Genomic DNA, 13416 nt, shown 5'->3' on the forward strand with positions numbered 1-13416 from the left:
CTTGAGGGAAATGTGACAGCCAATTTGCACATAGCAAGGCCCCCAATCAGCAATAAAATAGATGACCAGATAATAATCTGTTTCAGTGATGTTGGTTGAGGATTAAATATTAGTCTGGGGGTAACTCCCATGCTCTTCTTCGAATAGTGCCATGGGATCTTTTACATTCTGCTGAGAGGACAGATTGGACCTCTGAGACCTCCAATACCTCCGAGAACATAGCACTCCCTCAGTACTACACTGAGGTGTCAGTCGAGATTTAGTCCATAATTGCTACAGTAGATCTTCCTCTTCTGACTCAGAAGTGATAGTGCTACCACTGAGCCAAACTCATTTTTTTAGAACATTGTTCTAAAACTTTGTGTTTATTTGCTTTCCTCCTCTGGAAGGCACTAACTATTGCTGTGGTCTCAATTATGTGACTTCATGTGTGATCCTGGTTGAGAGATATCTTGGCTTATAACATCTACTTCCTAGCCCAGTCACATTGAACCCAGATACAGCAAATCAACTGCTACCTCAGCTTAGTTTGGTTTACTCAGCACCGACCCCCAATTGAATCATAGACTTTTCTTGTCCAGCTGGCTCAATATCAAACCAGGGATTGTCTTTGCCCACTGAGCTGGGTTTGGGGGGAGGGGTGGTGCTAGTGTTTAAAGATAATTTTTTAATAAAGAAATGAGCCTTTTTTTTAAACTTTCCTTCACAATGATTCTTCTCTCTTGCCACTTTTATCCTCTTTCAATTGCAAAGACAAACAAGCAAGACCTGGGCCCAGGTAACTTTAGTCCAAATTCGGACAAATCTCAGATTAGAATCTGAATGTGATCCAGTCCTGAAACTCCAACCCCTAACAAAAAACTTGTGATTTACTAGATTGGCTACAATATGCCTCATTAATGATTCCTGCCAGTGTGCAGTGTGGTATTGTAGTATTCCACAATCATTTGTTATTTATTACACCAAATACATAGACTATTTATACTGGTCATTCAAACCAGTTGAACCTCTAAAACTTTGTTCACACTAACATTTTGGATCCAGACAGACAGCTTGCATAGATCTAACCATTTAATGAAATTGAGCCTCATTTCCACTTGTACTGCAAATTTAAGTTTGTTGTGAACTCGCAGTATAGACACAGCAACTGGTTCAGTGTTAAATAGTGTGGATTTGCATTATGGTTTATAAACGCCACTCTATTCCCAATGGGTTTGTCCAGCCTTTGAAAGTAAAAGATTCAAGCAAGTAGAAACACCTGATGCAAACCTCCTAGAGGTTTAAATTAAAAACCAGAAACTGACGTGGGCAGATACTTTAATACCTTTTGGGAATAATCTTTCTCAAGGGAAACTCTCCATTGAAACATTGGGGCATTACATTTTGTCCAGTTCACTCTGACCTGAGTTGAATCCAATCTCTGATGGGTATCATAATGCTACATAAAACAAGCCCCTCCAGATGTAGCTTTCATACTGTTATGACTCTGCTGTCAGCACAGTGTAAGACCACGGTTGTACTACATTTTGTGACTGGTGCTGCACTGACATCTGCTGAAATCCTATCCCAAAAGTATAGTATTACTATGATGAACTGTGCAGCATGAGAAAAACATGAAGCCACTCTACGGGGGTGGTTTCGTGTACATAGCCGTGTGGGTCTAGTCTCTGGATTCTATGCTCTATAATGCATTCTGCAATGATGTGTGATATCTTCACATTTTTATAGAATGCATTATAAGGGTGACCCACACATGCACATTAAAAACATTTTTTTTTGCTATTATTTTAGGGGGCCAGTGTAATTGGTTTGTTCTTGTTCGATCCATTTTATGGATTCAGTGGCAAGAAGAAGTGGAACTACAAAACAGGGAGGGGCAAGGTAGGGCCGGAGCAGTTTGAGTTATAATGTTTTATTGATGGAAAGTAATTGAAAACTTTAATAACCTTGATAGTGAACAGTTCTATGTCATAAGACACGGAAGTAAGTAGAAAAAAATGAACTTCTACTTTAAGAAGACACTTTTGTGGTTTCATTTACATTTTGTAAATTTATGAGCTTCAATCTATTCTATTCTAACTTATTTGAGCCGAGGCGAGGTTATTATTTTGCAATGGTCAAAGCACTAATTGAAATGGATTAGAAAGTAGAAGAATTGATATGGATTCCTGGACAGTATAAGCCTTGACAGTGAATCCTCTGCAGTTAAATAGCCCACCAACATTCATTGAGAAGGTTCGCAAGTAATTAATAGCTGGTTGGACAAGATACTACAGGATGTTGGAGCAATACATCAGCAAGGAGGCTACATTCCCAGAAAACAAGAGTAGGAGAAGGGAGAAATTTTGCAAGGAAAACAGATTATAGCTAGCTCACTTAAATTACTGACAATGTAGCCCAAAACAGGGGGGAGCTTTGCAATCTTTTGTACTGCAACAATATCATATGTATAACAGTCACCAAAGTCTGTCGGAGAATTGTGCTCTCATTTTCTGCTTACTGTGAACACTAGTGTACTAATATGCTGCCACCACACTATTATAGCCATTTTATGTGCCTATGTATCATGATTTCCAAGCCTGAGGTCTGGAACAGTATATACCTCATTACACCCTTGGTTCAAACATGGACAAAAGAGCTGATTTCCAGAGGTGAGGTGAAATCGACTGCAGCTGACATCAAGGCAGCATTTGACCAAGTGTGACATCAAGAAGCCCTAGCAAAACGGGAGTCAATGGAAATCAGGGGAATAAGTCTCCGCTGTTTGGAGTTATACTTAGCACAAAAGGAAGATGGTTGTGGTTGTCGAAAGCCATTCATCTCAGCCCCAGAACATCGCTGCAGGAGTTCCTCAAGATAATGTCTTAGGCCCAATCATCTTCAGCTGCTTCATCAATGCCCTTTCCTCCATCACAAGGTCAGAAATGGGGGATGTTCACTGATGATTGCATAGTGTTCAGTATTATTTACAGCTCCTCAGATTCTGAAGCAGTCCGTGCTCACATGCAGCAAGACCTGAACAACATTCCGGCTTGGGCTGATAAGTGGCAAGTAACATTTGTTCCACACAAGTGCCAGGCAATGACCATCTCCAACAAAAGAGAATCTAACCATTTCCCCTTGATGTTCAATGGCACTACCATCGCTGAATCCCCCGCTATCAACATCCTGGGGTTTATCATTGACAAGAAACTTAACTGGATCAGCCACATAAATACTGTGGCTACAAGAGCAGGTCAGAGGCTGGGAATTCTCTGGCAAATAACTCACCCTTTTGACTCTCCAAAGTCTGTCCACCATTTACAAGGCACAAGTCCAGAGTGTGATGGAATACTCCACTTTCCTAGATGAGTGCAGCTCCAACAACATTCAAGAAGCTCGACACCAACCATGACAAACCACTTGATCAGCACTCCCTCCACCACCTACGCACAGTGGTAGCAATGTGTACCATCTACAAGATACACCACAGCAACTCATGAAGGTTCCTTCGACAGTACCTTCCAAACCAGTGAGCTCTACCACCTAGCAGAACAAGGGCAGCAGACACATGAATATAAATATGTATATAAAGGGGGCCTGAGGAATAAAGGCCCCCTCGACATAAAATATATAAAAGGGCCTGGGGTATAAAGGCCACCTTATAATTAAAAAAAACAGGGTTAAAAAAAAAGAAACAAAATGTGAACACCACCATCTTCAAGTTCCCCTCCAACTTAACACCATCCTGACTTGGAACGATATCTCCGTTCCTTCACCGTGACTGGGTCAAACTCCAGGAACTCCCACCCTAATAGTGCTGTGGGAGTACCTACAACACATGGACTGTAGCGGTTCAAGAAGACAGCTCATCATCGCCAAGGGCAATTAGGGCTTGGTAATAAATGCTGAGCCTGCTAGTGCTCACATCCTATTAATGAATATAAAAAATACAGTGAAATCAACAAACCTTCTCTTAGCTGTACATAAGCTGAATCGGATCAGTTACTGAATACGAGTAGCAGTGCAGCCAGGCATACCACTGTTGCAAATGTGTACACCTATCCCCTTGTGGTAACAAATCAACCGTTGAATTGTGAGCTTTGTGCAACAGTTGATTTGCCGTTTCAAGGGATTTGGCCAGGAGATTAATGCTGCTCCAATTCCCTGATGCTGTTCTCACTGCCAGTCTCAACATCCAGCTTTTGCCTGATGCTGCTGCTTTGTTCAAGGGACAGACTCTAAACTATGAGCTGTGGGCAGGAATACCTATTCTGGTAATAGTTCTTTTCTGGATCGGCATAGGGCTTAGACTCAGCTCCTGACAGTACTGTCAGGTAAAAGCTGGAGCCAAGCCCAGTGGGTGAGAAAGGTATCAGGGAGGGAGGGAGGAAGTGCCTATTTGTGAACTGGGTGATGAGATTGGATGAAAGTGTCTTTTTGAACTATGAATTTACAGGTGAAGAGTGTCTTTGTCGACTAAAGGAGTAAGAAAAAAGGGAAAGGCATTTTTGTTAATTTTCGGAAGCTTCCTTTTGTGAACTGAGGGTGTTAGAATGTTGCTGTGAAGGGAAAGGTGTCTTTGTGAGGGGAAGAGAAGGCAGCAGCCTACTTTATTAGCCAAGGGTGTTAAAGGTTATGGAACCAAGGCGGGTAGATGGAGTTACGATACAGATCAACCTAACATTTAATTGAATGACAGAACAAGCTCGAGGGGCTGAATGGCCTCCTCCTGTTTCTATTTTCCTAAACAGGGCAGAGGAGAAGACTGCATCTACGAAGGGAGTAGAATAACTGTCCATGCAGCTTTGGAGAAAGAGATGGGTTAGCTGGTCTGTTGAATATGGATTAACTCCAAGTGAATTTTTTTCACAAGATGTTTTAGATTAAAAGTCTATCAATTGTGGAGCAAAAAAAAAAGTTTAAAAACTGAACATAAAGCATCTTTTTCAATGCAAACATGCAAAAGTGTCCAGGGGAACAAGGCCCTGTAACTTTGAAGAAATGTTCACCCCAGTGCCCAGTGGGTGCAGGACCTGGGACATTTGAAAGGAGTGTCTCGAATTCGAAACTTTTTGCCAAGAGCACTGGGTGAAAGTGGAAATAGAAGTGCAAGTTTATTTATCTCTCCCTTTCTTGCATGAACCGTGCATTAAGAGTTCGAAAAGGATCCAGAAGTTATCAATCTGAGTCAATGAAAAAAAACTCAGATCATTGAAAATCTGAAATAAAAGCAACAAATGATAGAAAGGCAGAGCCAGTGCCTGATAGAGAAAGGTTAATGTTTCAGTTGGGATCTTTCCGAGGAATTCTGACAAAGGGTCTTGCCCAAAATGCTATAAACCGTGGCCCGGAATTTCTTTGGAGCTGAGCTGTTCCCTCTCCTAACCTCGCCAGTCGAAACTCCGTTTAAGCATGTGAAGGGGGTTTCCGTCACACTTCCGGCAAAGTTACGGCAGGGGAATGGACGTAGCCCCATTTGTCTATGTTTCCAACCTTTTTGGCTTTATTCGAGTAGGATGATCTATATTTCAGTAGAATCTCCCTGGTGCAACCAAAAAGCCTTTTGATTTCCTTGTGTTTTAAATTAGTCCAGATCACTTTGAATGGATTCGGGGAAAAAAATCAGGAACTGCTATCAAATTCCCGGCCTATCGCATGCATATGCTTGATATAAATCCGATGCACACAAGTGATGTGCCGAGATTTATAGGTTGCAGTTCCTGCGCTTGAAGCCCTGTCTAAACCTTCCTATAGGCTTGCAGAGGTTTTACACTGAGGCATCCTCAGTAACTTAAGACTGAAGGTCCCACATAATATTTTGCTTTTAGACCAAAATCTATCACAGCAAAAATAATTACTACATAGCCGGACTGATATTGGAAATATTTTTGTAACAATAAAATTAATTTATAAAATTAATTTACTGCATTCATTTTTAAACTGCAGAGTTTTACAGCACAGGAACAGACCATATTGACGAATAAGTCTATGCTGGTGTTTATAATCCACATGAGCTTCCTCCCACCTTAATTCATCGCACCCCATCAACATCCGCCTCTATTCCTTTCTTCCTTATGAACTTATCTACCTTCCCTTTAATTGCCTCAGCCACTGCATGTGGTACGGTGTTCACATTCGGTGAAAGGTCACAGACCTGAAACGTTCAATGTTTCTCTCTCCACAGATGCTGCCAGACCTGCTGAGTATTTCCAGCACTTTCTGTTTTTGTTCACATTCTCATCACTCTCCGAATTGACAATTTTGTTCTGAATTCCTTATTGAATTTATTAGTGACTATCATATCTATGGCCCCTAGTTTTGGACTCCCCCACCAGTGGAAATGTCTTCTCTAATTCTAGCTTTTCGAGCCCTTTCATAATTTTGAAGACCACAATCAGGTCACTTCTCAGGCTTTCCTTTTCAGGCTTATACAACACTGTATTGTTGTATGCGATTTGCAGCCATTTTCTGCGGTGATAACATCGTTCTGGATAAATGGATTTTTGAAGTGAGGACAAGGGAGTGTGCCAGAGATTCGAAGCGCCCTCTCCCCACAAAATAAAAGTTTGAAAACCACCACCCATAAAAATCACTTGGCAAACCAAAAGTTGCGGATGCCATTCCTGAAAGTAATTCCTCTTTTCTGTTTCGAATGCCTACTTAAACTCCTTCTGCCAAGAGTTCTGGTATCTTATGTAAACGACACTAATCACGCTGGCTGTTGTCAAGCTGTACAGTAGACTTCCTTCAGCACGCTGCCGCTTTAAGTGAAGGTGGTGTAGTTTGGCATCTAATTACTGAGATCATTATGTTGCGGTTGGCCAATCCTGCCCTGAGGGCTGGTCGTCAGTGTTTAACCTGATTGGCTCGCTTGGCGGAGGGTTGGAATGGTGGGTCTGTTTCAAGGCCCGTTTCACCCTCTGCAAAAGCGCGGAGTAGCTCGCCTCGGAGAGCGGGTCCCTTGAAACAGTGTAATTGAGATGATGTTAGTTGCACAAAGAAAAAGTCAGACAGTCGTTTAACGGGGGCGCAGCGAGTGAGTTGGGTTTGTGAAACGAGTGTTGATAATCTGCGTGGCTCCTTCCAGCTTCAGTGTGGGGTTTTCCCCCCCTTTACGAGTTTCTTCTGCAAAAGTACCAAATGTTGCAGAATTAATTGACTTGTTCCCCCCCCCCCCTCCCTCCTCCCCAAGAATAACAGGAGACTTTTTTTCCCATCTTAGCAAGGATGCATTTCAACGTGTTCCTGGGCGGACTGGTGACTCTTTGGCTGCTTTGCTGCAACTTTCTGAGAGTGCGGGGCCAGTTCCAGGGGGAGCGAGGGATTTCCATCCCGGACCACGGCTTCTGCCAGCCCATCTCCATCCCGCTGTGCACGGACATCGCCTACAACCAAACCATCATGCCCAACCTGCTGGGGCACACCAACCAGGAGGACGCGGGGCTGGAGGTTCACCAGTTCTACCCGCTGGTCAAAGTGCAGTGTTCCCCGGAGCTCAAGTTCTTCCTGTGCTCCATGTACGCGCCGGTGTGCACGGTGCTGGAGCAGGCCATCCCCCCGTGCCGGTCCATCTGCGAGCGGGCCAGGCAGGGCTGCGAGGCGCTCATGAACAAGTTCGGCTTCCAGTGGCCGGAGAGGCTGCGCTGCGAGAACTTCCCGGTGCACGGCACCGAGCAGCTGTGCGTGGGCCAGAACCGCTCGGAGGAAGGCAACCCCACCAGCCTGCCCACCGTGCCCGTGCCGGAGCTGGGCACCCCGCACCCGCCGCGCTACGACCGCCAGCAGCCCTTCCACTGCCCCCGGGCCCTCAAAGTGCCCTCCTACCTCAACTACAAGTTCCTGGGGGAGAGGGAGTGCGCCGCCCCTTGCGAGCCCTCCAAGAGTAACGGCTACATGTTCTTCAACGACGAGGAGATCCAGTTCGCCCGCATCTGGATCCTCATCTGGTCCTCCCTGTGCTGCGCCTCCACCCTCTTCACCGTCACCACCTACCTGGTGGACATGCAGCGGTTCCGCTACCCCGAGCGGCCCATCATCTTCCTCTCGGGCTGCTACACCATGGTCTCCATCGCCTACATCGCCGGCTTCATCCTGGAGGATAAAGTGGTGTGCAACGAGAAGTTTGCCGAGGACACTTACAAGACGGTGGTGCAGGGCACTAAGAAGGAAGGCTGCACCATCCTGTTCATGATGCTCTACTTCTTCAGTATGGCCAGCTCCATCTGGTGGGTCATCCTGTCCCTCACTTGGTTCCTGGCCGCCGGCATGAAGTGGGGCCACGAAGCCATCGAGGCCAATTCCCAATACTTCCACCTGGCAGCCTGGGCGGTGCCGGCCGTCAAGACCATCACCATCCTGGCCATGGGGCAGATCGACGGCGACCTCCTGAGCGGCGTCTGCTTCGTGGGCTTGAACAGCATCGACCCGCTGCGGGGCTTCGTCCTGGCCCCCCTCTTCGTCTACCTGTTCATCGGCACCTCCTTCCTACTGGCCGGCTTCGTGTCCCTCTTCCGCATCCGCACCATCATGAAACACGACGGCACCAAGACGGAGAAGCTGGAGAAGCTGATGGTGAGAATTGGCGTGTTCAGCGTGCTCTACACCGTGCCCGCCACCATCGTGATCGCCTGCTACTTCTACGAGCAGGCGTTCAGGGAGCAATGGGAAAAGAGCTGGATCAGCCAGACTTGCAAAAGCTACGCCATCCCCTGCCCCCTCCATTACTACCCCCGGATGACTCCCGATTTCACTGTGTACATGATCAAATATCTCATGACCCTGATCGTGGGCATCACGTCTGGCTTTTGGATCTGGTCGGGCAAGACTTTACACTCGTGGCGCAAGTTCTACACTAGACTCACCAACAGCAAACACGGAGAGACAACCGTGTGAGAGGCGGACAAAAGTTGAACACGGAACTTTTATTGTGTTTTTTTTTTGTTTTTATTTTCGTTAATTGGTTTTACTTAACGTTTGCATTAGGATAACTTCCCAAGGTGTAATAAAACCTGTAAATAGCATTTGTAAAAAAAGTTTTAATTATATATTTGTATTTAAAAAAAGAGATCCTACTTGAGATTTTTTTTTAGTTCTTTGGTACTAGTTTTTTACTGACGGATTTGACTTGCCAATGGATTTCTGAAAAAGGAGCTAGATTTGAAAAGTGATGCTTGGCTTAATGGACCCTTTTTTTTGAGTCGATTCCATAAAAGCAAAAAACTCAATCGTTTTCCCTGCTTCCCCACTCCCCGTTGAGATGATGTAGAAATCACGGCGCTACTGCATATTTACAAATAGACATGCATAAATATATATGAAACATTTTTTCCTCTTGCTTTCAAACTAATGAAGAGCATGTTACTATTTCCCCTGCCATGACTGCAGGGAACTAGCAACAAAAGTGTTCCTTTTTCCAAAAAAAAAAATCTCTTGTGTTAACGGCGAAGTTAATTTCTAACTTTACAATCCTAAGGAACTCTGAAGTTGAGGCACATAGAATTTCTTCTTTGTTTCGAACAGCCCCAGACCATTAGAACGCCTCAGTCTTAAGCAAAGGTTTGCCATAACATACACAAGTGTGTGTTTTACTGTGAACAGATGTCCGTTTCAATCAGTGAGCACTCGGTGCTTTTATTTGAAACCGTTGTTTTCCGGCTGGGTTTGTTCATAGTCGATCACAATTCTTTTATATTTATAGATCAATAGGATTGTTTCTATATCTGGCATTTTTGCCCCCTTAAATAAAATTTCATTTTTTTGTACAAAATTAGAAGTTACATGTCCTTTTACTCGCAGTGAAAGTTTTTTTTGGTGGGGTGGGAAAATTCAGGCCTCCCTCCCCAAACTCTGTAAAATTCATAATCTCCCCTCCTTCCACTCTGGATACATTTCCTTTTTTATTCATAAAGGGTGCGCAGCCCTGCTGTGGGGTCTCCAAACCAGCATTATAAGGGTTTGTGTGGAGGCTCCCCAGTCTTTCTCCTATTTCCTAGCTGTAAGCCATCTAGAAAAAGGACATTGAGTTTAAAGTGTGGCTGTAAACTAATCTGTCACTTTTGTTTCAAATAAGATTTTCCACCAAGTCATCGGAAAGGCATAAGTGCCTTTTATTTGAAAACTTTTTCTTTCTTTCCCCTGCGGGACAATCAATTGCTCCTTTTTTTAAAAAAAAAGCACTTTCGGAATCAGTTTTTATTTTCACCCGCCTGCATGAGTATTCCGGAACTACTGGTTGGGACTTTTCTCTTCCTTCCTCCCTCCTAGAGCGTGCGGGCACTTTGTTTGTGATCCCATGTTAAACTACATACAGGACGTGGGCGTGTCTTAAGTTTCCTAGAATGGTTCCGCACGGCCCGATTGCTACTTCTGTCAGGGAACCTCAGAAGCTGAGGGGCAGTTTGTCCGTAACCTTTTATTATTGAAACTCAAAAAAGCTGAAATGGAATTTGTGTACACGTGTATCAGACTACTGATGGAATTAGGTGCAGAACTTTGCTACTTCCACTCGTCCAGAAGGAGTGGCGACCAACGCCATGTTCAGATCAGGTGTTTTTGTTAAACATACACCAGTGGGGTCAAAGAGACAGATAATTTTTTAATTCCCTTGCGCCTGACTGGCCCATGCCTACTGAAGGAATTTCATTAGCTTTCAAGGGAAAACTTAAATCCATTTTTAATCTAAAGAGTGAAAATGATTTTTTAATTCCAAAAGCACTCCTCCTTTTAAAAAAAACTGCAGCAGAACTTCCACAGTGCAATAAACAGGATAATTCCAAGCAGCAAGCTGTGCATCTTTCTGTAACTGGAATTAGCATTTGGTACCATTAGAACTGGTTAAATAGTGGAGTCCCCCTGACATGGGCAGTAGAATGGATTCAAATACTGCAAGACCTGGTAACATGGAGTGCATAGTCTGAACATGTTCTGGATGGCTGCTTGCGGTCCTGTTAATGATGTAAACACATTTCCACGTTCCTGTATGCTGAGATATAAGATGGGCCTATAGTGACAGCTGTGTTTTCCTGCTTGGCATGTGGGTTGAGTGGAGTTCCTAACTTTCACATTTCTTTGATTTAATTTAATACCAGAGAAGACTCTTTCTTCAGATCAATTTAAACATTTCCTTATATTTTGGATGCTGTTGGCTGATCAGAGAAGAATCCTGCAAAATCTGAGGGAAAGTTAGGGGCAAAGTGTGTTTCTTGTTTTCTGTGACCTTCATAAAATTTAGTGCATGAAGAACATGCATTTATACAGTTTTTAAATACAACCCAATAGATAACTTTTAATGCAAGTTTCAGTCACTACCTAGAAAACACATACTAGACCTTTTATTCAATCTGAGAAACTTGTTTTCCCCTGAACTCGTAGAACTGAGGCCCTATAATCAACCATTGACTTAAGTAGCATGACGATGCAAATGTGGATTCTGGTATACATATTTGCTTTCATAATGTCTATAACTCTACTTTCCTTTCTTGTGTATTTGGTTCCCATTTAAATATTAATATAGGGAACTGCTGCTGATGTTTCTTCACCATATGCTTATTTTTAAAATAATTGTACCAAGTGTTACTTTTCTGTTTGATTTAGATTTTTTAAAGTATAATTTCAGGTATAAATGCTATATTCCAGATGCTGATGAGGGGGGACCTCATTGCTGGTGAGTTACCCATTCACCTTTCTCCCAGACCTGCTGTGTGTTTTAAGTTGGGACTGTCAGGATAATCTTCACAAAAATCTGCCTATCTAAGATAGCATAGGGGATCCTGGCACTGAAAGCACAAGTGCAGTGAGATTGAATACATTTCATTGTATCCTCTGATTCTAGTGTGTGGCACAGGGACGGTTCTTTGTCTGTCTGGACAGATCCCTTTCCTAAATACTTTATTAATTTAAACAAACGAGATGCATATTTCTTTCATCACTTTGTTTTTAAAACTGTTGCTGACTTTATCATCTCAACTTCTGATTTTTCACAAAATTTGACCCACAATTTGCCTTCTCCATTCTTCAGATGAGTGTTAGCATTTTGTATAACTGTTCTCACTTCCACTTTTGCATAACTTTGTTTTTAAAGGATTTCCACAATCTTCTGGCTCAACCTTTTCCACAGGAATATTTTCATGAGTGTCATTGGTGATTTCTAGTTTCTCGGCTGTCTGGATCACAAGGTTGATTATATTCAAATAAATTTAACATTTCTATTATGAAAAATCACCTTGAATAAAATGACTTGTATCAGAGAATAGTACCGTATCTGGGAAACATCCATAGCTATTTCACCCAAACTACTTTTAGACTGCAGACTCTGTTATGTAGGCAAGTGTGGCTGAAACTCTATGTACAGCAAGATCCAACAAACAGTGATAAGATGAAGGACAATTTAATCTTTTTCTGGTGGTGATTGGTGGCTAGAACACTGGGAGAAATCCTGAGGCTGTTCAAAATTGAACAGGCAGATAAAGTCTGTTTAACATCTCATCTGGAAGCTGGTAACTTTGACAATGCAGTATTGTTTTGGTACGATACTGAAGACTCATCTTAGATTCTGTGTTCAAGTTTTTGTCTGGAATGTGATCTCTCAACCTTCTGAGTCAGAGGCAAGGGTGCAACCTACTGAGCCGTGATCTTACAGAACAGCACTCTTCATTTTTCCAATTGGTACTAAACAAGTAGAATCACGCAGCACAAGAAGGAGGCCATTCAGCCCATCGTGCCTGCTCTCTGAAAGCGTTGCCAATTAGTCCCACTCCCTTGCTTTTTTCCCATAGGCCTGCAAATGTTTCCTTTTGTAATTCCCTTTTGAATGTTCCTATTAAACCTTTTCAGACAGTGCATTCCTGATTGCAACTTGCTGAGTAAAAAAAAAATTCTTTTTGCCCATTATCTTTAATCTGTGTCCTCTGGTTACGAACTGTTTAATATGGTGTATTAATGGAGGGCACAATAGGAACTATTGAGCTGTATTTTGGTGAGCTGTTGTCAAACGACCGATCAGGCGAAAAAGCAACAATGGAAGGGGGAACTGGAGAGAGGAATGAATGCCAGTAAATGCTGTAAAAATGAGAGGAATTACAGACAATGATCTGGAAAAATGAACAGGAGTAAATTGGATGAAAAATGCTTGAGGAACCAGAGGGAAGTATTCAACGCAGCAGAAGTCCTGCACTTGTAGTTTTGATTCCTTGTATAGGGGTTTTCTGTAAGGAACTGAGAAATGTAATTTCTTGCCAGTGTTTTACTATTTCCCTAACTGTGGAAGGAAAGTACTCATGCAAGTTGCTGATATAGAGCACACACTAATCAGATTCTGTTTCCACCACCCTCATTCATTGGATGAATCAGAAATATAAATCAACAGATATGAAACCTTATGATCTGTTTGCCTTGTATGGAGATTTCATAAGTAGCTTAAAAGGGGGTTTGAAGAAC

General features: G+C 43.0%; 1 protein-coding gene across 1 annotated transcript; it reads left to right on the forward strand.

Annotated features, from left to right (window-relative positions):
• Window positions 1-6911: 6911 nt before the first annotated feature.
• fzd2 (frizzled class receptor 2) lies at window positions 6912-13175 on the forward strand. Its single transcript, XM_068013245.1, has one exon. It carries the CDS (start codon window positions 7210-7212, stop codon window positions 8872-8874), a length of 1665 nt encoding a protein of 554 aa, XP_067869346.1. The 5' UTR covers window positions 6912-7209; the 3' UTR covers window positions 8875-13175.
• The last annotated feature ends 241 nt before the right edge of the window (window positions 13176-13416 follow it).

Source organism: Heterodontus francisci, chromosome 33 (genome assembly GCF_036365525.1).
Source record: "Heterodontus francisci isolate sHetFra1 chromosome 33, sHetFra1.hap1, whole genome shotgun sequence".
Classification (NCBI taxonomy): Eukaryota; Metazoa; Chordata; class Chondrichthyes; order Heterodontiformes; family Heterodontidae; genus Heterodontus; species Heterodontus francisci.

What these genes read in the sequence shown, in the direction of transcription:
- fzd2 (XM_068013245.1), top strand. Translation starts at nt 7,210, where the DNA reads ATGCATTTCAACGTGTTCCTGGGCGGACTGGTGACTCTTTGGCTGCTT.